The following is a 27,903-nucleotide window of genomic DNA, read 5'->3' as shown; positions in this document are numbered from 1 at the left end:
ACTGCATCAGCACCTTGAAATCCACACCTAGCACACCTATCACCCTTCCGTCCACCCCACTTTGCAATCTTAGCCGGCGTGTAATACAGATCAAACATCTCCATATAGCACTGGGTCTGTAGACTACCGGAAGCTAAAATCTGCCTTGCTAACTGTACCTTATGTCAACCCTCACCTTGCCAAATTTCCCCACCCACTTCGAGTCCTGCAGATCTAAATCATCCGGTAGACAGGATAGAAGATACTGATAAATCATACCTATTTTTTCTTTCTTTCGGCCCATTTCGATTATAGTTACGCTATAAGCTTTATAAACATCTCATTTCGGGGTTTATCAAGAAAACTTCTGATCTGGAGATATTTAAAGAAATCATGGGTATGTAAATTAAACTTCTCCCGAAGAAAAGAAAATGAAGCCATTTGCCCTCCCGAACACAAATCACCAATGACCTGTAAGCCCGATGACTGCTACCTAAAGATAACCTGATCCTGGAAAATCGAAGGCAGCGTTCCAACAGCAGAGAAGGGCGTATAAATATTAATATTTGCAATTGCACACCTGCGGCCAATCTTCTGCCAGGTCACAAACATTGCATAGATTGCTTTGAACCTGGTCTTTTTAAAATAACTCGGTTCAAGTATCTTTACTAGAAAGCCCTTAGCAGCATCCCCAGGCCTATTTCATAGATAGTAGGCCTATTTGCCAAAGGGACCTCTGCCCTATCCCCTACTAAAAGTATTCCAAAATGTTGCAGCACAGCTGACCAATAATACATTAAGAGATTAGGGACTGCCCATCCCCCTCGATCTCTGTGGAGACACATCCATTTAGCTGCCCTACGTGATCGACGGTAGCCCCATAGGAATCTAGAGCCAGCCCTCTCGGCACTCCTCAGAGAAGCTTGAGAGAATTCTAACGGGATAGTTCTAAACAATACATTAATTTCGGCAGGACCAGAATTTTAAGAATATTGCATCGACCATACTAAGAAATGATCTAATCTTCCGAGTTTTATATTGATAGATTTAACCACTGGGAGCATATTCAAGTCAGGAATACTGGATACCAAGGCAGAGATTTTAACCCCCAGATAAGTCGCTTCTGTAATAATAGGGATGTCAGAGGGACACATAAAAGCTGAATGAAGAATCTGCGTCTTATCGACGTTCAGCTTATATCCTGACAATGATCCAAATTGCTCCGTCAGATTTTTTATGGTCGTAAACGCCAAAGAGACATCCCTTGTTAAAATCACAATGTCGTCCGCGTATGCCAGCGTCTTATAGTCTGTGCCATTAACCTTGACCGGCAAAATATCCGGATCCACTTCAATTTTGCTAAGGAAAGGGTTGATGTACAGAGCAAAGAGCAGCGGTGAACACGGACAGCCTTGCCTTGTGCCCCTACCAATGTTGAATAGCCCAGTTTCCTGCCCTGAGATACGAATTGTTGCCAGTGAAGAAATATACAGTACTTTCACTGCCTGTATAAATTCCATGCTAAATCCCTTCCAGTGGAGCACTGCCCACAAAAACCCCCAGGAGACCCTATCGAACGCCTTCTCGGCGTCCAATAGGATCATCCCGATTCCGTGGCCTGCGCCCAATCTAACAAGGTGATTACCCACCTAACGTGATCAGCTGTGTCCCTGCCAGGGATAAAACCATGTTGCCGGATAGACCCTAATGGGGTGATTACTGTAGCGAGCCTAGTAGCTATAATCCTCGAGTAAATTTTACTGTCCTTGTTAATTAATGAAATAGGGCGATACGATAAGGGATTCAGGGCAGATTTATCTTTCTTTTTAAAAAGTACAATGGTTGTTTGCCTCCAAGATTCAGGTATAATGCCCCTCTGGGTGTCCCTATAATAAGACGTCCTGTCTGATTTCTTGGGCGAAGGCCCTATAAAATTCTAGCGGAATAGCATCCGGACCAGCGGCCTTCCCATTAGCCAGAGATTTTATAGCCAATTCAACCTCTTCCCATACAATGGGAACAGAGAGAACTTCATTTTGGTCTATTGCAAGTCTGGAGGTATCTATGCCCTGCAAAAATCCTTCGGCCATAGACTCAATAGATGTCATGACCTTCTCTTCCTTATATAGTGGAGTATAAAACTTCGCAAAAACATCCATAACCCCCTCCTGAGTGTCCTGCAGCTGGCCTTGCTGATCCATAACCCTGATAATTCCGTTTACCATACTTCTCTGCTGCAGCAGTTTGGCAAGAACTCTGCCAAAGTTTTCACCAAATTCAAACATCATCGCACGGTATGGAGTATATTTTGCAGCCAGGTCCTTCCCGAAAAATTCCAATAACTTAGATTTGACCTTGCCCACCGTCTGTTGACTTTGGTCGATATTAAGTCCTTCCTTGATATTCTGTGTCAACGCCATCTCTGCAACCCGTAACTGCTCTACACGACCCTTGATCTGATCCTGAATGATCCTCCAGCGATAAGCCGCAAAGCTCTTGGTCTCCCCCCGCACCGCGGCTTTAAATGTATCCCATACTATGCCATCCGGCGCAGTGTTTCGATTAAAACTAAAGAATTCTCTTATCCATTTGATCATATGATCCCGATAAGACTGATCCAAGAGAAGTTTTTTTCAAAAGTCCATGATCTAGGGGCTCTAGCCGACCTCCCCCAAGGATACTCCATAATCACAGCATTGTGATCTGATAAGCTTCTCGGAGGAACTTCAACCAATGCCTCCCCTGTCAGTTGATCTGAGATAAAAAGATAATCCAGCCGCACCATTTTGTTATGGGGAGCAGAGTAAAATGTAAAACCATCCTCAGTTTTTTTGTGCCAGTGCCAAACATCTACGAGTCCATGTTCAGTGATTAGCGTCTGAAGGGCCTGAAATACCCTTGGCTTCCTCCCATGATACTTTTGATTACCTAGCAGAATTAAAATGGCCTGGCAAATGAATATTCATATCCCCACAAACAATCATTGGGTGCGACCACATTGCTAATTCAACATTTAAACACTTCATAATTGCCGGATCATCCAGATTTGAGCAGTAGATAGAACAAATCGAGATAGGCCTGTTATTAATCAAAATTTCAGCTACAGCCCACCTTCCAGCTCCATCCACCTTTGCTCTTTTGCAGACTCCAACCCCGCGCCTTACCAATATAGCCACCCCTCTGATCATTGAAGACTGTTTTGTACAGGCTACTAAATCAAACCCTGGGAGTTTCAAAAACTCCCACTTACCCCATGGTACGTTCGTCTCTTGTAGGCAGAGAATATCAAGTTGCATAGTTTGTAGAACTTTAGATAAAAGCGCCCGCTTCTTGCCATCATTCAGGCCACAGATATTCCATGTAGCTATACGCAACCTACCCTGCTCCATTTAAGCAAAGCATATGTCCCAAGCTCAATTTATCCCAGAGTACTGCTATAAGAGCACCATCCTTTTTATTTGTACAATCTGTAACAACCTCATCACTAACATTATGCTTGTCAGGACTATGAGACCCCAAAGTCCTAACACCGGAGCCCCCCTTCCCCTCCGCCCTGGAGACCAAATCAATCCCCCACCCAGTCCCACCCCGACCCCACCCCTGAACTACACCCCCCTTACGAGGCAACATGACCTGGGTCCTTATGATGGTTAAATGAGCAGACTGCCCATCGCTCTCCCCTAGTTCCTTCCACCCATCTAGGTCGCTAAGCTTTGAAGTTTTTTTTTTTCTTTTAACTATCGTTACTAGGGCAACAGATACTTCCTTTCCAGAAGTATAGGGTGGGGTGGTGGTTGGGGGAGGGGGTGTCACTGTTGTCTCTAGTTCTGTGTTAATTATGTTAGACAGCAGCAGCACCCAATGTCTCACAATGAACTCATGCACACACGGCACTCACGTCAAAAGACTAGGCCTCTGCTTACATCTAACCATTGACCAACTCGGCCACCAGGTCAGTCAAATCACTTGAACCCATGAACAGACCATGACCTCATCAACATATAGGGGGAGCCCCCGCGAATCCTCTCCTTGAACGTCAATAAGCTGCTAGACAAGGTGAAGATTACGGCGGTCATGAGATATGCCCAGAGATACGCCCCAGACGCCCTTCTGCTTCAAGAGACACATCTCATGGGTAACCACTAGCCCTTTCTCGCGAGACACGGATTCGATAGAGTCTGGCATTCTGGGTTTGAGAGAGGTTCACGTTGGGTGGTTATCCTACTTCGGTGCACCCTCCCCTTTGTACCCACTAATGTAATCCGAGCCCCTCAAGGCCGCTTCATGGCCCTAGCGGGGACCTTGGGACAAGAGGCAATCAACTTGGTGTCAATATACGTGCCCCCGGCAACCCCCGACAACCACCCTGAACAGGACCAGAGACAATATATCCTCCCTGCCGCTAGGTCGGACAGTGATCGAGGCAACTTTAACGCAGTCGTGCAATCAGGCATGGACATCACAGGCACACCTTACCCATGCAGGACACTACAGGCTAGGAGGATGAAAGAGTGGGCAGCAAAGTTAGGCTTATGTGACATCTGGAGGACATGGAAACCCAGAACACTACACCATACTATACCCACACCTCCGTGACACACCCCACTCACGCACGTATTGATATGGTCTTCCTGCCGGCCCCAGATTGCCGTGACTTCACGGACATTAGCATCCTCCCTCGGGGCATATCGAACCACTCTCCCCTTCTCCGCTAAATGGGAGGCCCCTGGGAGCGCTGCGCCCCATTTAGAGGCTCAACCCCTGGTTTCTTCGAAACAACAACTTTTGGAAGACAATCGGGGAAAGAACTCCAACAATACTTTCTCGCTAACCAAAATACAGTCCCCTACCCAGGCACACATTGGGAGGCCAGCAAAGCCACAATTTGAGGCTTCACCAAGGGACAACTTAAGGCCAAACGCTCGGCACTAGAAAACCCCCTCACCCTCCTAGCGATCCGCTTTGAGCAGCCCTTACCCGAATCTGAGGGAAAAATCGACAACTTGTGCTCTTGAGAGATAAAATAAAACAACTATTGCTCGAATCGGAGAAACTAAAGTGGAGCTCCTCAGTAGCCCGCATATATGGCTGGGGAGACAAAAATGGAAGATACTGCATAGACTAGCATTGCAATCCCTGGTGAGTCGTATGGTCCCAGAGATCCAAGACCAACAGGGGGTTACCCGCTGTATGTCTGTCTCCATTGCCCAAGTCTTTGCAGACCACTACTCTCGGCTCTACTCAGTTGACCGAGCCGAAACCTTAGCCCCTATGCTGTATAGACTGGGGGGCGACCCAACTTCCCTGGCTAATAGAACCAGAAGCGGCCCACCTGGACGTACCCATCACGCAAGAGGAAATGGGAGAAGCCATCTCCCTGGTTGCTTCTGGGAAGACACCTGGCCTAGACGGATTCCCACAGGAATACTACGCTTCGAACCGTGACATACTGATACCCCACCCCCACGACCTACATACCGAGGTAACGGAGAAAGGAGCCTTCCCCCCAAAACAGACGTAACAACTGTGGTCATCAACCCTAAATCAAACCTTCTGCGTCCACCTGCTCGGATTACTGTATGATCTCCTAATCAATACAGATGTCAAAATCTACGCGACGATCCTAGCACAGCATCTGAGGCCAGTTCTCAGTAAACTTGTCCACCCGGACCTGTGAGGCTTCATGCTGCTCCGCAGCATGAGAGACGGTCTTCATCGCCTCCACTTGGCCCTGGCCCTTCGCCACCTACTCACCCCAAACTTATAACTCCTGCTGATTGACTTTGAAAAAGCCTTAGACACTGTCGCTGGTGCGGGTTCTCTACTTCATCCCCACGGCAACGGTGCTCATTAACAGAGTCCTCTCGGGGGTCTTCCCTATGAGGAGAGGGACGAGGCAGGGATGTCCCCTATCACTGCTCCTCTTCGCCCTTGCGATAGAGCCATTAGCCTGCCTCATCTGTGCAGATGCATGGATCCAAGGGAGGAGATGGAGGGGGGCACACGAGGACTGGATTGCTCTCTATGCAGACGACTGGATTGCTCTCTATGCGGACGATGTTCTGCTCTTCCTAGCCGACCCAGCGCAGTCGGGACCCAGGTGCCTCCAAATTCTCCGCTCCTTTGAACAGGTACTGGGCTTATGCCTGAATCCTGCTAAAAATCAGCCTTAGTTACTCCACGCATCAAGTGAATGCATAGATTGACAGTCAACCATACCCATATGATGCCTGTCGTTCAAGTACTTGGGTATTTGGAACGCGTGGCTCCCAGATCTAGCATGGTCGCTTAACATTAGCCCACGAGTCAAGAAAACCAAGGAGGACCTCCGTAGATGGCAAACTCTCCCACTTAACCCCATGGGGAGAACTGCCCTGTTTAAAATCATGGTGCTCCGCCGATTCTTGTATATCATCCAGAACACCCCATTCCATCTCCCGCGAGGATTGTTCAAGGAACTGGACAGCCTGGCCACGGTGTTCCTCTGGGGCAAATCGAGACCGTGCATGATCTTAACCCACTGTCAAATAACTCCCTTCGACGGAGGCATGTGAATGACCAACCCCTACTTATACTACCTGGCTACTCGCCTATTAGTCCTGCACGACTGGTTTAACGGAGGCTGTTGAAGATTTACTGATCACTGACCAACAACTCCCCGACCACACCGATGGGAAACATGGTTGGGCCCACTGGAAGACGAGGACTGGAAGGACGCCCTGATGGCCCCCAAAATGATCTGCACTACCTCCACTGTGCTTATCTCACCCCAAAGCGCCTTCACGGAGCGGGGCTCTCAGACACTCTGGCCTGCACGCGCCTGCAGAATTCTATCACATGGTATTGACTTGCACCCACCTTACTCTGTATTTGGAGTCACTTGTGTCTGAAATGACCAATGCATTAGGCTGGGAGGTTCCACTTAACCCCCTGAATCTGCTTCTGGGAGTCATGGATGGTCTAGACAGGTCCCAAATGGATAAGCTCTTCCTGGGTACAGCCATTATTGTGACTAAACGAGCTAATGTGGCTGCATGGAGGGATTCTGCTCCCCCCAGCGTAATCAAATGGTGCAATGGCGTAGACTGGCGTGCCGTCCAAGAAATACCAGTATATGAAGCCAGATGTTGTCCCAATAAAACATGGTCGGTGTGGGGTAAATGGTTGGGCCTGCTTATATAATGAGAATGAACCGTAGTGAGAGATGGTTTGAATTGCATGCATTATATTATGACTCGTATACAATTAAGTATGAAAGCAATGTCAAGGCATTAGGTCTTGAAAAGAGAAACAACCTGTGCTGTGTTCTTTGTCACAAAAATTCAACAAAATTGGTTATATAAAAAACTAGACATCATAAGGGCATGTCTGCTCATGCAGATATGTACTTCCAGAAAATATCATGTACCCTGCCTCAGGGCTAAAAGGACTGCTTTAGGGGTGACTTGTTATATTTGATGCTGTGTATTTGGCATGATACATAGGAGTGTCTAATTTCTTGTTTTCACTCATGGTTTGCACCATGTTATACAGCCTTCAATGGCAGTCTGTGTGGAATTTGTGTGTGGTTCCCTTAGGGTGGCATCAGATATGTTACAGCTACTGGGGACTTACAGGGGTGCTAAAGTCCTTACCCAATTGTAGCACAATTAGACAACACCTTGTTTTGGGGAAAGGGCATTGGCATCGAGGTCTGGTTAGCAGGCCTCAGTGCACAGTCAGTCGAAAATCAGCATCTAGTAGGTAAACAAAGGGGCAAAAAGTGGGTAGAACCCTACAACAAAAGCCCAGTTTCCTGCTCCTCACAACGGGCCTTTCAGGCTTCGAGAAATCTACTCACCACCTGCTATGGCAAATCACATTATATCAGGGTGAGCTATTTTTAGGGCCAACTGAACCATTCTGGCAAGAGCTCGAGCTGGCAAAAAACAGGTGTTCTGTTGATTCCGAAAATGAATGAGCAATAAAGATACCTTTAAATCTCGTTTTATCTTGTCACATTTGTTGTTCGTTCATAGACAGAGGTCAAATGGCAGCTAATGTCTTTCTTAAAGATTGCTGCTTATTTTATGTTGGAGAGTGGTGTTTACTTTTGTTACTCTGATTGCAAAGCGAGAGGATTTTGTAAATGTAACTGTCTTAAAATCATGCCTGGTGCGCAACATTTAAGCTTGTAAACAAACTACCACAAATATTTGAAAGTACATTCCAATAGTTATAAAATCATTCTTTTGTAATTCTGAAGTCAAATGGAAGCAAAAATGTTCATAGGATCAAACCAAATCAGAATACTTTATGATAAATATTTGCTATACGCTAGGTAGTTTTAATCAGTAAAACTGCATGGCAGTGGAAAGGTTTGTGGCCATTTCAAGTCAGAATGTCTGTCTTTAAAAGAAAGTGCGCTACTGCACCATGCTTTAGTAATATTTAGCACCCTCTCTGATGACAATGCCATTAGTGAAATAAGAGGCAAGTAAGGAATCATGTGCACTCTACTATGTGGACTAGAATGTTATTATACATGGAACAAATGTTTAGTATATTAAATCAAACAAGATTTTTTTGTTTAGCAAAGAACTCACATATTGGAAGGTGCTCTCCTATGTGATGATGAAGAAAAAAGTGACTCGGTGAAATAAAATACTTGCCTAGGCTCACGCAATTTGAGACGAGAGTAGGTGTCAAGTGCATTAGAGTAAGATTATTCAAATCGTTAGACCTACAGGTCTAGCAACATTTTTCTGACTTAGAGCCCTGCCTTTACTCAATTTAGGTCTTAACTTATGTGACATGGCTTAAAGAGCAACACCTTTGGAGTGGTGGGGGGGGACAGAAGCTTCCCTATGCAATTGACAATTTTGATGACCTATTAGTATGACAGACAGCTTTAAACTAGGTCATGTGGGCTGACCTTACTATACAAGTATAATGTATTTTAGATTCAATGCTCTGGGCCATACTTTAAAACTGCTGGATGTAAACATTAATTAGACAAAGGTAAAAACAGATGCTTTTTTCAAAAGCTCCTATGTATGTTTAATAGAGCTATTGTACACATTAAATAATAGCTACAAGATGAACAGTATGAATTGGTAGCAAACACAATATGAAGTAAAATCAACAAAGCAAACTACTTTTCTGTGACACAAATACTGCGTTTACCTACATTTCTCCGACAATGCTGTTATGCAGAATTTGTTGTACTGAACGTGAAGGCCATTCTCTTATGATTTAGTTGTGTCAACGTGGACCAACTGTATTGCATTAAAAATTGTTAATATTCTTTTACTGCTTTAGTATACATGGCCTTAATACATTTTTTATAAATCGCTTCTATTTTGATAATTATATGGAATAACTCTGCACAAATCATTCTCATAAACCTGGCAATCACATGAATACACATCTCCACCTAAAAATACTGAAATGTATTTGCCAATCAGGCAAGGGCTTACCTTTCTGTAAGCATCACAGACTAGGATCATTTCTTGCAGAAGCCGACCATCTGGAGTTGTTTTTGGAACAATTTCCCAAAAAACAAGCAGAAGTTTTTTGATGGTGTGATCTTGCAGGGGCAGCACAAAGCGAATGATTGTCATCAGAAGGCCTGGGAGCTTCTCTCCATTAAGAATCATTGTGATGACTTTCTTCAGAGCTTCTGTCTTTGACTTCACATCTCCCTTTTCTGTTGTAAGGAAAAAGGATGCCAAAATTAGTTCAATAAAAATGCACACCAATAATATGCAGAAACACACAAGTAAGTATTACGTTTTCAACTCTTCCTTTGCTTTGGACAGCAGCAAACTATGTTATGTAATCAACTTTAAAGTACACTTCTGAGAAACCCAGAGTAAATTTGAAAAAAAAAAAACCCAATAAAAAGCCTGCATTCCAATAATGGGATCCAGGCAGTCATCCATGACAGTCTCTTTTATGCTAGAGGCAAAGTGAAGTATTTGATTTGTGCCGCCATTTTTTCTGAAATAAATATGTATGATAGAACCCTATCGAAATTTTAGCAAGTTGCATAATTTCACTAATGCCTAGTCTAGTACTCACAGAGTAGTCAGGTTTCATGTTAATGTGTGCTGGTTTCCTAAAATGCAGCTGTCAAACCACTGGCGTATCATGGCTCTAAAAACAGGTCAAACATGTTTCTACCTGCATCTACTGAAAATCGGCGATATTTAAAGACAACCATGTCTTAAGATTCATCCTAAAACTCAAATGTATTTTTTTCCTTTTCTTTTTTAGTACATCAGGAAGATAATTCCACATCTGGGGGACAACAACCGAGAAAGCTCTTTCCTCTATTGTATTTCAACGAAATCCAGTGTCACAAGGTTCTGACATAGAGTTGATGTCAGGTTCTGCGTAGGTTAATACAGCATAAAGCAAGATCTCATTGAGATGTGACTGGGTGAGTGAATTACTTTGTGCACCAAATATAATACCTTGAATACAATTCTTTTTTTCATTGGCAGCCAGTGCAGTTTGGGCTACACCGGGGAGATACGGAAGCTACACAGAGTGCCGTTCACCAGCTTAGCTCAGTCTGGGTGTAGAGGTTCAGTCTGAGAGCCAGTTCTTGAGGTCCTCCTGATCTGCGTCAATGACACGAATTGCCCGAGGTGGAAGAGCAGGGTGTTCCAGGTCTTGGCTACGAGTTGAGGGAAGGATCTTCCTCCGGTTCAGGTCTTGTGGATCCGTGGGACGGAGGCCAGGACGAGTTGGACGGAGCAGAGTGGTCTTTACGTTGTGTGGAAGGCGAGGCGGTGGTTCAGATATTCTGGTCCTGTGTTGTGGAGAGATTTGTAAGCATGTGCGAGTAGCTTGAAGGAGATTCTCTTGTGGATAGGGAGCCAGTGGAGTTGTCGGAGGTGTTGTGTCATGTGGCTGCGGCAGGAGATGTCAAGGACCAGTCTGGTTGGGCATTTTGTACATTCTGTAGTTTCCCGAGCCATTTCTGGGTGATGCCGATGTAGAGTGCGTTGTACTGGTGATGGAGTGTGTGGGTGACAGTCTTTCTGGATTCTGTGGGGAGCCATCTGAAAGTCTTTCGAAGCAGGCAGAGTGTGTGTAAACAGGATGAGTATACTGCGTTGATTTGGCGGTTCATTGAGAGCAAGGAGTCCAGTATGAGGCCATGGTTGCGTGCTTGGTCCGATGGGGTGGGAGGGGTTCCTAGTGCAGTGGGCCACCAGGAGTCATCCCAGGCTGAAGGGATGGGTCCAAGGAGGAGTACTTTGGTTTGCCCGAGTTGAGCTTGAGGCACTTGTCTTGCATCCAAGCAGCGACTGTCTTAATTTCGTTGTGAAAGTGGATTCTGGTGGTTGTGGGTTCATTGGTGAGGGGGATAATCAGCTGGGTGTCGTAGGAGCATAGGAGATTATGTTGAGTCCGTGGCTTCTGATGATGGCTGAGGAGAGGCATGTAGAGGTTGAAGAGGGTGGGGATCAGGGAGGAGTCCTTGGAGCACTCCGCAGCTGATTTCTGTAGGTTCTGAGGGGAACGGGGGTAGTCTGACTCGTGGCGTTTGGCCGATCAGAAAGGAGTGGATCCAGTCCAATGCCTTGTGGTGGATGCGGGTGCATGGAGTTTGGTGATTAGGGTGCGGTGGGAGACTGTAATCGGAGGCGGCTGGGAGGTCAAGTAGGATGCGGGCTGAGGTTTCTCCCCGGTCGAGGAGGTAGCGAATGTCATCAGTGGTGGCAAGGAGTGCAGTCTTGGTGCTGTGGTTGCATCGGAAACCCGAATTGGGAGGTGTACAGGCAAGGATCCGATAGGGCTCCTGAGTGGATGCTCTTCATTGTCTTGAGTGTGTCGTCTGTGGTGAGCGTAGTCCAGTTGAGTACGATCTGTTGGGGTGTGGCGTGGGGGGGGGTGGTTTTAGGCGTATTGGCAGGGTCTTGGGTGCCGAAGCCACCGTAGATCTGCCTGACCTTGTGGTGGAAGAAGGTGCAGAATTTTTTCGCAGAGGTCTTGGGAGGATGGGACATCTGTGGTCTCACTGTTGGGTCTGGCGAATTCCTTGACGATGGCATAGAGTTCTTTGCTGTTGTGTGCGTTTGCATTTATTCTGTCTTTGAAGGCCGTTTTCAGAAGAATGGTGGTGTGCATTGACGGTGGATTTGAAGGTTGCGTGGGTTTCCGAGGTTTTGTTCCTCCATCTCTTCTCGAGTCATCGGCAGGTTGTTCTGGACTCATGGAGGGCGGTAGTGAACCAACGGGCTTTCTTGGAGTGTTGCTTGCCTGATGTCTTCTTGAGGGGTGCCACAGTGTCAACGCAGTAGGAGATCCATCTGTGAAGATTAGGAGCTGTGGTGTTGGCATCAGTTGGCGTTGGCGGGGTGGTCGTGCCAAGGAGGTTGAAGAGACATTCCACGGTGGCCTCCTTCCAGCTGCTACAGGGTGGGGGGGGGGGGAGGGGTGATGAGGTAGGGGTGTACGGTGGGCTTGACGATGCCGATATGTTTGCAGTGGTGGATGGTCCAGAGGAGCTCGGCGGTGTGGCTGTAGGTGATGTTCCCGCTGGCAGATAAACGGGGTTGAGCGTGTGTCCAGCTGTGTGGGTCGGTGAGGTCACTAGCTGCTCGAGTCGGATGTTGGCAAGGTTCTCCAGTAGGGAGTCGGTGTTCTGGTCGCTGGGGTTGTCTAGGTGTGAGTTGAAGTCCCCGAGTAGGATGTGCTCAGTGGAAGCAAGGGCCTGGGGTGCGACGAGGTCTACAATGAAGTCGGTGAACGGCGAGCAGGAGCGGAGGCGTTGGTCTGGACCTGGAAGTGGAAGTGTTCCATGGTTGTTGTTGGGTCGTTTGAGTGGTTGGTCAGTTGGAGGGTTTTCCTGAGGACGATGGTGATGCCTCCTCACCTAGTCGGTCGGTGCAGTACTTGCAGGTGATTTTGAGTTTAAATGAGTATAATACTGGTTTTAAACAGAGTAATTAAAACAGACTGGACTCAACCACTGCCTAGATTTGTTCTTTTAAGGTAATGCCACATCAATATTGATGTCCAAGATCCTTACTACTGGAAAAGCTGAAGGCAAAGGATCAAAACTAGGTGGCCAGAAGCTTGCAGAGGCAACAGGTGTAACGCCCTGAACGTCTCAGGATCGTTTAACAGACACGATAATGAGAACGCAACCACTTGTGAAGGTTTAGTTATTTTAATGAAGGCAAAAATAATACAAGGAATAAACAAAGGTTATAGTCACTGGAATCCTCCAGGCTAAGTACGTTACCAGCCCACAGCACGGATGGTCCTAACCGTCCTCTGCATATACGCCGATCCCGGCGTATGCCAACAGAGGGCAGAAATGAAATGGCCGACAATGCCAATCGGTAGGCTGTGAGGGGCACGAAGAGTGTTGGGGAGAATCGAGGAGTCAGGGAAACACCCAGCCGGGGTCTCTACCTGAAGGGAGCAGCCGCTCAACCTCTTCCTCAGACTGCACCGGGACGCGGAGTCACCTCCTGGTGATGCGTCACCGATACCCCAATCACAAGCAAAGAAGACTGAACCGAGAGCAGCCGCTCGATCGATCCCGTGGACTTCCGAGTCTGTAACGCGGCAAACACCTCCTGGTGTGCGTTACAGCTGGCAGTCCCTGTATCTCTGGTCGGGCTGGGAGTTACGACTCCAACCAGCAAAAGCGCCACTGCGCTTTGACTCAGCCGAGTCAAAAAGCGAAGCTCAATGGTTATCCGGTAGAGCTTCCGGGTCCTTCACAGGTGACGATGGGGCAAGACACGGCCCAGGGAGTATCGACTCGACCTACCTCCGTTCTTGCCTTACTGGAGCACCACTCCGGAACACTGCTCTTCACTAAGCAGGTACGTCGGTGTAAACACAATATCCGACAGCGTTTTACCTCCCAGTTCCTCCCTTTATAGGGCGTGTTTTCCTTGAGTTATGTAACAGCTCTCCTGTTTACATAAGGGCGTGTTTTCCTTGAGTTATGTAACAGCTCTCCTGTTTACATAAGGGCGTGTTTTCCTTGAGTTATGTAACAGCTCTCCTGTTTACATAAGGGCGTGTTTTCCTTGAGTGATGTAACAGCTCTCCTGTTTACATAAGGGCGTGTTTTCCTTGAGTTATGTAACAGCTCTCCTGTTTACATAACCTCTCAACCGCTAAGCATCCTGGGAGATGTAGTCCGTTTTCGCTGGTTACCGTTTTCCTCCCCTCGCATGACAGGAATTCTTGACAACAGGTTTCAAAGGGGCCAAGATCTGGCTTTAGTTTGTTTAGTTTAAGAGGATTAGAGTTCATCCATAGTTGTTCCTGCAACAAGCAATCTCATGTAGCTTGGTTGTTGCCCTTGCAATCTTTTGAGTGTCGTCGGCGTACAGAAAACATTTCAACCAAACAACCCAATCAAGTTGGGCCAAAAGAGTTAGGTCAAAATTGAAAGGAAGTTGAGAAAGGATAGAATCCTGGAGGACACCAACGCTACTGGAGCAAGCACTGTCTTACCAGAGTTGGGGACGAGGAGGGACGAAGGAAGTAAAAAAAAGAATTTTTAATCTACAAATGGAGTGGAAAGGTAGGACATTTTAGCTCCAAGTGGTACCGAGCACTGCGTGCCACATCCCAGATGACCACCATGCTGGAGAAGTGGTGAAGCACAGCGGGCCGATGAGAAAGATGATGAGGCACAATTTACACCAAGCTCACAGCAGGGATCTCAGCAGAGACCTGTAGCTGAGCGACGCCAGAGAATAGCTCAACGACGCACCAGGTGAGAATACCCACACAATGTAGGAGCTAGATGCGTCAGCACACAACCCATTCCGCAAACTTAGGGGGTCAATAAAATATGCTGACGAAATTAGTATCAATAAAAGACATGCTAAGTGCCCAGAAGCCTGACAATCACAACTCAGTCGGATACCGTCCAATCAACGCACACTCATGTCCAGTCAGAAAGCTTGAATTTCCAAACTCCAGCAACTAAAGAATACCACACACTTTTATTACAATTTTGCAAAGATATTATGGCTCTGCGTCAAGCCTACAACAAATCTCTCAGATCGCGATCACTATTTACAACAAGCATTTGCAATGCAATAAGTCTCGCATTTTTGTGCGTTTGAGCTATTGACATTGCAAATTAAAATGCCTTTTATTTTAGTTTTCATTTTTAAAACATAAAAAAAGGCATGGTCATTTACAATACCAATAGCTTAAACTTACGTAAATGCGAGATCTATTGCACTGCAAATGCTTGTTTAAGAGTAGGCAGTGGTCCGTGTGACCACTGCCTGCTCTTAAAAAATATTTTCGCATACATTCACAAAGGGGAAGGGGTCCCACGGGAGATCCCTTCCCCTTGGACAGTGGCTTACCACCTACTTCAAGTTGGTGGTAAAGTGCAAGTGTTACGTGGCCGCAATTGCGGCCGCAAAACAATCTTACATTGAAGTGCAAGTCGCTATTAGGAAGGGACGCCCCTTGGCACGCCTCTTCCTAATAGCAAGTCGCAAACCCTATTTTGCAAGTCAGTGATAGGTTACAGACTTTCAAAATAGGGTTTGTACATGGGGAAGACCTATTTTGCAGTTCCAATTAAGCCGATTTCCCATTTGCGACTGCAAAAATGGTCGTACATCTGGCCCCTAGTCCCTAACCCACCTCCATTGAGTGAGCCTTGTCTGCTCACCCACAGTTGCCGAAGGAGAGCCAAGGTATTGTACGGTATTGTATTGTAATTGCATTTATTCCGATTAGTTCTTGCTTATATCTTTCTACGGTATTGATGTGTGTGGGAAGTTTAGGAATATTTAGTTAAAATAAATATATAAAACTGAAATGAGTTCTGAAGTTCAGCTGAGCTGATTAAAGAGGGAAGAATCGAAACGGGGCGACAATAAATATTTTGCTTTCATAGCTGCAGTAATTTGATTTCAGTATTTTCACTCAACAGGCCTACTCAATATGGGTTGGAACCACCATCAAGCAGAGTATCCTTTTACAACCCCAAGCTAGCAGACTTCATTTTAAAGCAGTTGAATGAATACATCAGTTGCCGTTCAATGCACTATTGTGCAGACCACGTTTTAAGCTGATGTTCAAAGGATTCAAATCAAAGCCCATTTTGGGGCGTAACGCAAGTGTGACAAACAAATCAAGACACTTTAATTGGTGAATCACAATTGATAAATATTTACTGAAACCAGATGTCCACACATTATCACTTGTGCACAATGTAGTTTTATGAGTAAGGTTAGGTATGCGCACATTTAGTGGCCTTCTCAAGCACACTCTGCGCGAACACCTCACTGCTAGCGCAACAAACATCTGTCAATCATCCAGGGAGAGGCACCAGGGCCCGCAGAGGAGGCAAACCACTAGCAGCCACACAGGTTATACTGTGCGAGGGGGGCCCAGAGCTGCCAAGGGACAGGGTAAACGGAGTACAATATGCATTATCACTCTGTTCTGAGATTAAAACGCACTTTGCAACCCTCGCTGCAGCCCCCTTCCTGCTCAGTGTGACCATGTAACCACTGCGCACTGCCCCAGTTCCTCCACTCCATGCCCGAAGAAATGCCCATGAGCTCTCGCCATGTAACCACTGCGCCGCCTGCAGCCCCGCAAGCCTGTGCCCGAGGAAATGCCCATGAGCTCTCGCCACGTAACCCCTGCGCCCATCTGCAGCCTCACCAACCCGTGCCCGAGGAAATGCCCATGAGCTCTTGCCATGCAACCCCTGCGCCCGTCTGAAGCCCCACTACCCCGTGTCCGAGAAAATGCCCATGAGCTCTCGCCATGTAACCCCTGCGCCCATCTACAGCCCTGCAACCCCGTGCCCAAGGCGATGACCAGGGCTCCCATCTGGCTCAATATGAACAAGTAACCACTGCCCATCTCCAGCCCAGGGCACCCCAGTAGCACAGACTGTCAGGAGAGGAGACGGGCAGGAAGACCAGAAGAAGGGTGGCAGGAGGCGATGCATGGAGCCAGCAGGGCGGGTGGGTGCGGCGCCATCTGTCCCGGGAGCCCAGCGGTGACTTCACATCTTGGCATCCCCCGAGCACCTCACTGCCGGGACACGTGAGACAGACGCACAGAGGAGGCACTCTAGGAGCGCACACTGACCCCATCCCTTGTGCAGGTTATGATCGAGGGATGTAGTGGGCAGCCTGCAAGCCATGTACCTGGACAGAGCTACTGGCTGCCACGACGGTGCAGGGATTAAAGGGCCGTTTCCAACATAAAAAGGTCCACAGGGGGATGACAGGATGCCACGCACTGGAAGGGACAAGCATGACTAAAGCAGACGAGGCCATGTGAGGCAGGAGATCGCGAACTCAGTGCGCGGAAGTAGGACAGGAAGTCTGTGCACACCCCATAGTGGACAGCGCACACTAAGGCCGCACAAGCATCCCCCACGACTTATAGTATACATGGGTCAGCTAAAGCAGATGTAGAAAGGTTTAAGACCACTGTCCGCCTTTCAAGCTGTTCAACTTGCGACTGACAAAACATAGTGCCTACCGACTTATGAAGGAGACCATGTAACACCGCAAGTAAAAGATCCAGTCCGGATGGGCCGTCCTAGAAGGAGACAGGGCGGTAACAAGGAGGGACTAAGAAGCCTCATTTTCAATCGGAAGCCAGCGTTTAGCATAAACGATGATGCCAGCCAATCAGAATGATGGGCGGGGCTTATACTCCACTTCTGAAATCTCCTCGATAACAATAAGCCAACGCATTCGAGCTGTAATGCAGGTCTGCGAGACCTAAAAAAAGGGGGCTTCACCTTCACCAGGTGGAGGTTAACATGGCAGATTTTACACATGAAAAAGACAAAAAAGATCGGCGTAGAACAACCATTGAACAGAACCACCAATAGGTCAGGTGAAATATAATTTGCATCAGAAGCATAAACAAAGATATCCCTAACAAAGGCCTGGAATTCTATATTCAGGCATTATTCGCCAGCTGCTACACTCCTCCGGCAGGTGAACACATGTCGAGATAATACCGACAGAATCTACTCTGCATATCAACTAGACCAAAAATTTACACAGGATGACCTCACTCGTTACTTTTCTAAAGAAAAAGAACAGTTAAACAAGAGCACCTCTATGATACACCAACTAGTGGGAGTAACACAAGGCAAATAGGACAAACACGTAAGGGTGACAGTGTTAACACCTAGCCGGATCCACCACAAAGGACTACCACTCAGCAATAAAACTTACAAAGAGAAATTACCCACCATCTAGAATATTTCTCTTAATGTGCAGGGCATCAACTCTCCCAAATAGCGATATTACACTGGATAAAACATAAGGAAGCAGATGTTGTTCTCCTCCAGGAGACTCCCTTTGTAGCTAAGGACACAACCAAGAATCTGCGCATATTGGTTCCCGTCCCAATTTCATGCCACAAACACTACTAAAATGAAAGGGGTAGTGATTCTATTTCATAGAGGTTTGACATTTCACTCGGAGGGAAAATTAATCCCAACCAGCCGCCCCGCCTGTTGGACAGAGGTCAGCTCGGTGATCCATTTATTTCACAGATCTCACTCTATGCTCCCAAATATAATACAGGTATTCTATGCAGATATATTCATCAAAAATACTGTCCTCTCACCAGCAATCAATAGGTCTCACAATAGATAATCCAATTCAGATACCCCACCTTCCCTCATCCACGGGCTAAAAGGAAGCAACCGCTTAGATATTTAGTGTTCTCAACATATGGCAGACGAGGATTTCATATGTTTCCGTAATGTACACAGAACCTATTCGAGGATCAATTTTTTTACTTATCTCGAGACAACTGGCCCCTGAACTAAAAGGTTCCAACATTGAGACAATAATGCTAACGGACCACACTCAAACTAGGTTCCACTTAGACCCACCAACTGATTCATGCTGAGAAGCCTGGAGGCTGAGCAAACTGGTGCTGAGAAACCAAACTGCACAGGAAATCATTAAAGACGCGATAGAATGCTACTTTGAGAATGACATGGGCATGATTAAATAAGCAATAATCTGGGACAATGCAAAAGTAGTTATGGGAGGGGGGTGGGTATATACCACAATCTCAACCTCGAAAGACTGGCTAAAAAGAAAACACAGGACCAGCTGTAGGCAGGCTGAGCAATGTCACAAATAGAATAGTTCACCATGCATAGGGAGCTCTGTTGGGTTAGGGGGCAAACTAGAGCAGCTTCTATCAAAAGAGGCCGCCAAGCCGATTCTCTACATTGGACAGACCTACTATGAGCGAGGCAATAAGGCTGATATGCTATTAGAATACAAAATTATGAAATGTGATACTAGGAACATAAAACCAATTCAGGATGGGGAGGGTATTTAATATTTGATATGAAGTAACGTACTTTAGCATTTCTGGTAGAAATTCATCAAATGTGCCATAATGCCGTCATTCCGGCTTTCAGTGCACTTCTTTTTTTTTAAATAATGTAAGTGCCCAAGTGAGCACTTCGAGTATGTATTGATGCTCTAGTGTATTAGAAGCAGTGGAATCACTTCCTTACCAAAGTTTCACTGTCAGCCGTACTGCATGGCGAGATAGACTATCATTCGCAATGCAGTGCAAGTAATGGCACTGCTCATGGTAAGACACGCATATTTTTCCTATAATGTTATGCAGCTTGTATATTGTGAATTATGCTAAAAAAAGAAATCTCTCATTGAGAGTGACAGATTAAGTTCACTGTGTTACATAGGTAATGTGTGGTATGTAGAGTTTGTGATAAATGATAAATTAAGATGTTAAAAAAAGGAAAAGGATCAGCTGCCAAATTTGAAGTAGTATAATCTAGGAAGAAGATGATTGGTTGAGCAAAGGGTAAAATTTGGAAGATAACACTTGAGCCTGCTGTGATACCAAAATTAACTTTTTAGATGTATGGATACTCGATAACAATGGAACTCTCGAGGTAAGCCTCTTGTCAAGAATTCCTGTCATACAAGGGAAACACGCCCTTATGTAAACAGGAGAGCTGTTACATAACTCAAGGGAAACACGCCCTTATGTAAACAGGAGAGCTGTTAGATAACTCAAGGGAAACACGCCCTTATGTGAACAGGAGAGCTGTTACATAACTCAAGGGAAACACGCCCTTATGTAAACAGGAGAGCTGTTACATAACTCAAGGAAAACACGCCCTATAAAGGGAGGAACCGGGAGGTACAAGGCTGTCGGATATTGTGTTTACACCGACGTACCTGCTTCGTGAAGAGCAGTGTTCCGGAGTGGTGCTCCAGTAAGGCAAGAACGGAGGTAGGTCGAGTCGTTACTCCCTGGGCCGTGTCTTGACCCATCGTCACCTGTGAAGGACCCGGAAGCTCTACCGGTCAACCATTGAGCTTCGCTTTTTGACTCGGCTGAGTCCAAGCGCAGTGGCGCTTTTGCTGGTTGGAGTCGTAACTCCCAGCCCGACCAGAGACACAGGGACTGCCAGCTGTAACGCACACCAGGAGGTGTTTGCCGCGTTACAGACTCGGAAGTCCACAGGATCGATCGAGCGGCTGCTCTCGGTTCAGTCTTCTTGCTTGTGATTGGGGTATCGGTGACGCATCACCAGGAGGTGACTCCGCGTCCCGGTGCAGTCTGAGGAAGAGGTTGAGCGGCTGCTCCCTTCAGGTAGAGACCCCGGCTGGGTGTTTCCCTGACTCCTCGATTCTCCCCAACACTCTTCGTGCCCCTCACAGCCTACCGATTGGCATTGTCGGCCATTTCATTTCTGCCCTCTGTTGGCATACGCCGGGATCGGCGTATATGCAGAGGACGGTTAGGACCATCCGTGCTGTGGGCTGGTAACGTACTTAGCCTGGAGGATTCCAGTGACTATAACTTTTGTTTGTTCTTTGTATTTTATTTGCCTTCATTAAAAGAACTAACCCTTCACAAGTGGTTGCGTCCTCATTGTCGTGTCTGTTAAACGATCCTGAGACGTTCAGGGCGTTACAAAATATCCGACCTTAATAACACTAACTGTCTCCCGGTCGATAACAGACATGGCAACACTTGATGATGTGCTGGCTGCTTTAGCGGCCATGCAAGTTGAAGTGGCTGCCTCTAGGCAAGAAACAGCCGATGTAAAAGCCAGACTGGATGCTATCCAATTGGACCCGCTCACGCCCAGCACCTCCCTCACGAACCAGACCCCTGCGGTAGTAGTGGAAATGCCGGTAGCCATCCCCTTGGCAACACCAGAGAGGTACAGTGGGGATCCTAACACAGTGCAGGTATTCCTCACACAAGTGGCGCTACATTTATCGTGCAAACCAAAGGCGTTCCCCACGAGTCAGGCTCGTGTGGCTTTCCTTATATCCTATTTGGCTGGAAACGCGGCACAATGGGCCGTACCTCTGGTGAGCAGGGACGACCCCCTCTTATGTGATTGGGGTGCTTTTCGCGAGGAATTCCTGAAGGTATTCGACAGAAGGGCTGACTCGTACACGGCGGACCGTGAAATGCTTGAGTTGAGACAGGGATCCAACGACCTGGTGCAGTATCTCAACGCGTTCCGAAGGCTGGTTGCGGAAACCAAGTGGCCTGTTGCTAAACAGACGGCGCTCTTCCATCAAGGGCTGTGCGATGAGCTCAAGGACGCCGTGGCTCATATTGACCCTCAACCCAAGACATGTGAGGGCCTTATCAACCTGGTATTACGGCTGGAACATAGGCTAAGTGAAAGAAAGGGGGATCATGGGAGAAAAGGAAAATCCCTTCCATCCTATGTGACGGTGGGAAGTCCTGAAACTTCCACCGCATCCAAGGGAGAACCCATGGACATCAGCGCAATACGAGCGAGCCTCACAGCCACGGAGAAAGAGTCACGCCGTAAACAAGGATTGTGCCTATATTGTGGCAAAAAAGGCCACTACGTACGTGAATGCCCTGCCAAACCGAAGACGTCACGTTATCGGGCCAACCGGTCGGTAACAGCCGTGGTGGACATACCGGCGGAAAACTAGAGGACTCCAAGACCAGAGAAGGGGCATCTCGGAGTCACTCATCCATCCCTTCACTTTCCAACTCGGTCACTAAGGGACAACGACACCTGTTTATCACGGTGCACGTGGGAGTGCATGACCAGTGGATACCCGTTGTGGCCATGGTGGATTCAGGGGCCACTGGCATGTTTATGGACCACAACGAGGCATGCAGGCTAGGGCTAGTGCTTCTTCCCAAAGCAGTACCCGAAGACGTCTATGCGGTAGACGGAAGGCGATTGGTGACGGGGCCCATCGGACAGCACACGGGGGTCCTTCCGATGAGATATGGGAGGAACCATTTGGAACAAATCGATTTTAACATCATCCGAGCGCCCCAATATGGCGTCATATTGGGATTGCCGTGGCTACAGAAACACAACCCCTTTGTGGATTGGCCAACACATCGCATCGAAATGACGTCACCGTATTGCATCCTGCATTGTGGAATAAGAACGGAATCCCTTGACGCAGATGAGAGCGGGAGTCAGACGGTGGCTACAGCGGCAGAAAAAGATGTGGCTCTCCCCCAGGCTTATCACAGTTTTGAGGATGTATTTGATGAGGTGAAGGCGGAAGTGCTACCACCACATAGACAGTTTGACTGCCAGATCGACCTGGTGCCAGGGGCCAGCGTTCCCAGCGGCAGGCTGTATGCCCTGACGGAGCCTGAAAACGTGCATCTCCGGGGGTACCTGGATAAACTCCTCAAGCTAGGATTCATCCGCCCGTCCAAGTCTCCGGCCGCCTCGCCACTCTTCTTCATCCCGAAGGCTAATGGGGAGCTGAGAGCCTGTGTGGACTTTAGGGCATTGAATGCGATAACCATAAAAAATCGGTACCCCTTGCCTCTCATCAGTGTACTTCTGGAACAGGTCAAGAAAGCTCGTATCTACACCAAGTTGGATTTGAAAGGGGCATACCATCTGGTGCGCATGAGGGACGGAGACGAGTGGAAGACCGCCTTTAAGACCAGGTTCGGCCTTTTTGAGTACCTCGTCATGCCGTTCGGACTGTGCAACGCCCCGGCAGCCTTTCAGTACTTTTTGAATGAGGTATTCAGAGAGGAGTTGGATATCTACGTGGTCGTATATATCGACGACATCCTCATCTATTCGTCCAGTGTGGAGGAGCACGTACACCACGTCAAAGCTGTGCTCCAAAAGCTGAGGGAAAACATGCTGTTTTGTAAACTCAGCAAGTGTGACTTCCACGTCACATCCGTGGAATTCCTCGGAGTGATGCTGAGTCCAGAGGGACAGGAGATGGCAGAACGAAAGATCAAGGCGGTGAAAGAATGGCCGGTGCCCCAAAGCGTGAAGGACGTCCAAAGTTTCATTGGCTTCGCCAACTTTTACAGGCGGTTTATAGATGGATTTTCAGGAGTGGTGGCCCCAATCACACAGCTACTGAGGAAGTCCAAGGAGTTTGTCTGGTCCCCTGAAGCGAACAAAGCCTTTGAGGCCCTGAAAAGCGCCTTTGGTAAGGCGCCGGTGTTGGCTCACCCCGATCCGGATCTCCCCTACGTGGTGGAAGCGGACGCGTCGGATGTGGCGCTGGGGGCTATCTTGTCCCAACGCAACCACGACACAGGGGTGCTTCATCCCGTTGCGTACATGTCCCGCAAACTCAACGACGCCGAACGCAACTACCATATTGCGGAGAAGGAGCTTCTCGCAATCAAGGACGCCTTCACCGAATGGAGGCATTGGTTGATGGGGGCAAGACATGTGGTATCGGTGTACACGGACCATCGGAACCTACAGTTCATGACGGCCACTAGACACCTTTCTCCCAGGCAGCTGCGGTGGATGATCTTCTTTGCGGGGTTCAACTTCCGCATCACATATCGGCCGGGGACGGAAAACCGGAAGGCGGACGCCCTGTCCCGTCAATCTGCAGTTAAGGAACCATTGCCTGCAACCGAGCGTTCCATCATTTCCCCGAGGATGGTATTGGGGGTTATCCAACCGGATACTTTCCTGAGGGGAATAAAGAGAGGGATCAGGTCATTCGCATGGCGGAGGTGGCTCCTCAGTCACAGAGAATGGCAGCTGAAGGACGGGATACCCCTGAAGGGCAGGTGCCTATTGATACCCACGCCTAGGCTAAGGAAACAAGCATTCATCTGGTGCCATGACTCTCCATGCGCAGGTCATTTGGGCTTTGAAAAAACGGTGGCTAGCATGGGACGGCATTTCTGGTGGCCAACCATGAGAGTGGATGTCAGGAGGTGGGGACAGGAGTGTCCTACGTGTGCTACCATGAAGGCCGACCATGGCCGAACCCAAGGGCTCTTACATCCACTTCCGACCCCGGATAGACCATGGGATAGCATATCACTGGACTTCGTGGTGGGCCTACCGGTAGACCAGGGGATGACGGCAATACTGGTGGTGGTGGATTACTTGACGAAAATGGGGCACTTCATCCCCTGCAAGAGAGTCCCTACGGCCGGGGAATTGGCGTCACTACTCCTAAAGAATGTGGTACGACTGCATGGATTACCTGGGGTGATCGTGTCGGACCGGGGGTCGCAGTTTACTGCGCAATTCTGGAAGACTTGGTGCACTGCGCTGCATGTTAAGACCGCCCTGTCCACCAGCTACCACCCTCAAACGGACGGCCAAACCGAGCGCCTGAACCAAACGCTCAAACAGTATCTGCGATGTTTTGTGGACCAGGGCAGGGAAGAATGGGTCGACTTGCTATGGGTTGCAGAGATAGCCTATAACAACGCCACTCACAGCTCCACACAGTCATCTCCGTTCTATAGCAACTATGGCCAACATCCCAGGTTCTTGCCATTTCTACATCCGTTCAGAGAGGACAGGATTCCCGCCACAGCGGACAGGGTGGCACACATAAAAGACACGTTGATGCGCTCAAGGGCTGTCCTAATAGAGGCCAAGAGAAGATACAAGGCTGCGGCAGATAGGAAGAGAAGGCCCGGGCCACTGTACCGCACTGGAGACTACGTCTGGATATCCACAAGAAACATGAGGTTTCGAAAGAACAGTGTGTTCCATCCCAAGTACATGGGCCCCTATCGAATTACCAAGTGTATGGGTCCCGTGAACGTGAAGGTGTGCTTGCCCCAGTCATTGCGGATACACCCTGTCTTTCATGTATCATTGCTCAAACCAGCACCCTCCAAGCCGTCTGGGACACCTAGGCCGGTATGCGTGGAGTCGGAGGTGGAGTATGAAGTGTCGGGCATACGGGCGTCCAAATGGCGCAGGGGGAAGCTGTGGTACCTGGTTGCGTGGAAAGGCTATGGCCCGGAGGAGCATTCATGGGAACCGGCTGAAGGGGTTCATGCTCCGCGCTTGGTCTCCTTGTTCCATCGGCGTTTTCCTGCCAGCGCTGGACCCGTGGGGAGCCGCTGAGAGGGAGGATGTACTGTCAAGAATTCCTGTCATACAAGGGAAACACGCCCTTATGTAAACAGGAGAGCTGTTACATAACTCAAGGGAAACACGCCCTTATGTAAACAGGAGAGCTGTTAGATAACTCAAGGGAAACACGCCCTTATGTGAACAGGAGAGCTGTTACATAACTCAAGGGAAACACGCCCTTATGTAAACAGGAGAGCTGTTACATAACTCAAGGAAAACACGCCCTATAAAGGGAGGAACCGGGAGGTACAAGGCTGTCGGATATTGTGTTTACACCGACGTACCTGCTTCGTGAAGAGCAGTGTTCCGGAGTGGTGCTCCAGTAAGGCAAGAACGGAGGTAGGTCGAGTCGTTACTCCCTGGGCCGTGTCTTGACCCATCGTCACCTGTGAAGGACCCGGAAGCTCTACCGGTCAACCATTGAGCTTCGCTTTTTGACTCGGCTGAGTCCAAGCGCAGTGGCGCTTTTGCTGGTTGGAGTCGTAACTCCCAGCCCGACCAGAGACACAGGGACTGCCAGCTGTAACGCACACCAGGAGGTGTTTGCCGCGTTACAGACTCGGAAGTCCACAGGATCGATCGAGCGGCTGCTCTCGGTTCAGTCTTCTTGCTTGTGATTGGGGTATCGGTGACGCATCACCAGGAGGTGACTCCGCGTCCCGGTGCAGTCTGAGGAAGAGGTTGAGCGGCTGCTCCCTTCAGGTAGAGACCCCGGCTGGGTGTTTCCCTGACTCCTCGATTCTCCCCAACACTCTTCGTGCCCCTCACAGCCTACCGATTGGCATTGTCGGCCATTTCATTTCTGCCCTCTGTTGGCATACGCCGGGATCGGCGTATATGCAGAGGACGGTTAGGACCATCCGTGCTGTGGGCTGGTAACGTACTTAGCCTGGAGGATTCCAGTGACTATAACTTTTGTTTGTTCTTTGTATTTTATTTGCCTTCATTAAAAGAACTAACCCTTCACAAGTGGTTGCGTCCTCATTGTCGTGTCTGTTAAACGATCCTGAGACGTTCAGGGCGTTACACCTCTACACTAAGCCCACCGATCGCAACACCCGGTTGCATTTTTCGAGTGGGCATCCGAGAAATCTCAAGGAAAACTAGCCCTACGGCCAGTTTTTAAGAATCCGCCGAAATTGTACCAATAAAACGGATTACTTTAAAAATGCTGAGATCTTACAGGATAAATTATGTGACAGAGGGTATCCCAGGAAATTGGTAAGGACAGCCCTTAAACGAGCTTGGTTTATACCCCGTGAAAACTTACTGACACCTAGGGACAAACAGGAGTCCAACCAAATGACGTGTGTGCTCACATATAACCCCAAGGCCAACAAAATAAAACAAAATTATATTACGGAACTGGAGGTTAATAAACCATTTGAATATCCCTAAACCTCTTTTCGCATTCGGGAAAGGAAAAAAAACCTTCGACAACACCTAGTAAGAGCAACGCGTACACAACATCCCAAGGGAGATTTGAGAAATATGTTGGGTCTTCAATAGTTGTGCTACATGTCCATACACAAATAACTCGAAATTTGTGATGTTGAATAACAAAAAACACATTCAAAATAATTTTTCGAATTGCAACACGAAAAATGTTGTTTACTAATTGATATGCCCATGCGGCAAGGTATACATTGGGCAAACTACTCAAGCAGTCAAAATGAGGGTGTTGCAACATCAGTCAAGAAAACGCTGTAGAACACAGGGAGCCCAGTTAGCATTTTACTGAGTGTAACCATAATGAGAATGAGATTAGGTGGTCTGTTTTATTGGTGGGGAAATCCTGGAATAAAAGGAGTCTACAGACAAGTTTTAATAAGCTTGAAGCCCGGATGATCGTGAAATATCATACTGCAACTGTTGGTCTAAATGACCGTGATGAAATTTGGGCGCTGATTTAATTTATGTTCTGACATTTATTAACAATTAAGTACAGATCGATCTAAAGTACCAATGTGAATCAGAATTACTTTGGAATATGTATATATTGTATAATTGTTTTTATGACACACCACATTCGTTTTTTGTTCCTACTTTATAATTTTTTTTGTTTTAAATATGCATTTATACATCACAATGTAGGAATCATTTGCATATAAAATATTTGTAAGCGTGTTTACTTAGAAAGATTAAATTGTAAGCTTGTCTCTGTGCTGGCTATTGCTAATTGACGTGTCGCTCGGTGTGTGCTGATTTTACGATTCATTTCCATTACAGTGGGGAACTTAGGACTTTTCATTGTGTTGTTAAAGATGGCACTTTCGGGTTTGCAGGCAATGGTGAGGCTTTGTACATAGCTGAAGGTTCGCTAGGGACTCCGTTATGGGGGTGAATCTCTTGTTTGTGTTTAGTTAGCATGCCTCCCTTGACAAATAGTCCTTTACTTATGTTTAGTGTTGGGTCCCGATCAAGTGGGATGGGGAGTCGCGTGTTTTTAAATCCCAACGCGTCAGATTTGCAGCGCCCAGTGCCGATAATACGGAAGGAGATTCATGCCTTCTGACGTATTGAAGCAGAGAGGGGTA

General features: G+C 47.6%; 1 protein-coding gene across 1 annotated transcript in view; it reads right to left on the bottom strand.

The window, feature by feature from the left end:
* Positions 1–27,903, bottom strand: part of COPB1 (coat protein complex I subunit beta 1) — a 250,477-nt gene that overhangs the window by 208,444 nt on the left and 14,130 nt on the right. The window contains exon 3 of the mRNA XM_085648117.1: positions 9,438–9,667. Within this exon, the coding sequence (XP_085504243.1) occupies positions 9,438–9,667 (230 nt within the window). The remainder of the gene's footprint in view (positions 1–9,437; positions 9,668–27,903) is intronic.

Source organism: Triturus cristatus, chromosome 3_2, assembly GCF_964204655.1.
Source record: "Triturus cristatus chromosome 3_2, aTriCri1.1, whole genome shotgun sequence".
NCBI classification, from domain to species: Eukaryota; Metazoa; Chordata; class Amphibia; order Caudata; family Salamandridae; genus Triturus; species Triturus cristatus.
Note: the sequence above shows the minus strand (reverse complement) of the source record. Positions and strands in the feature narration are given on the sequence as shown.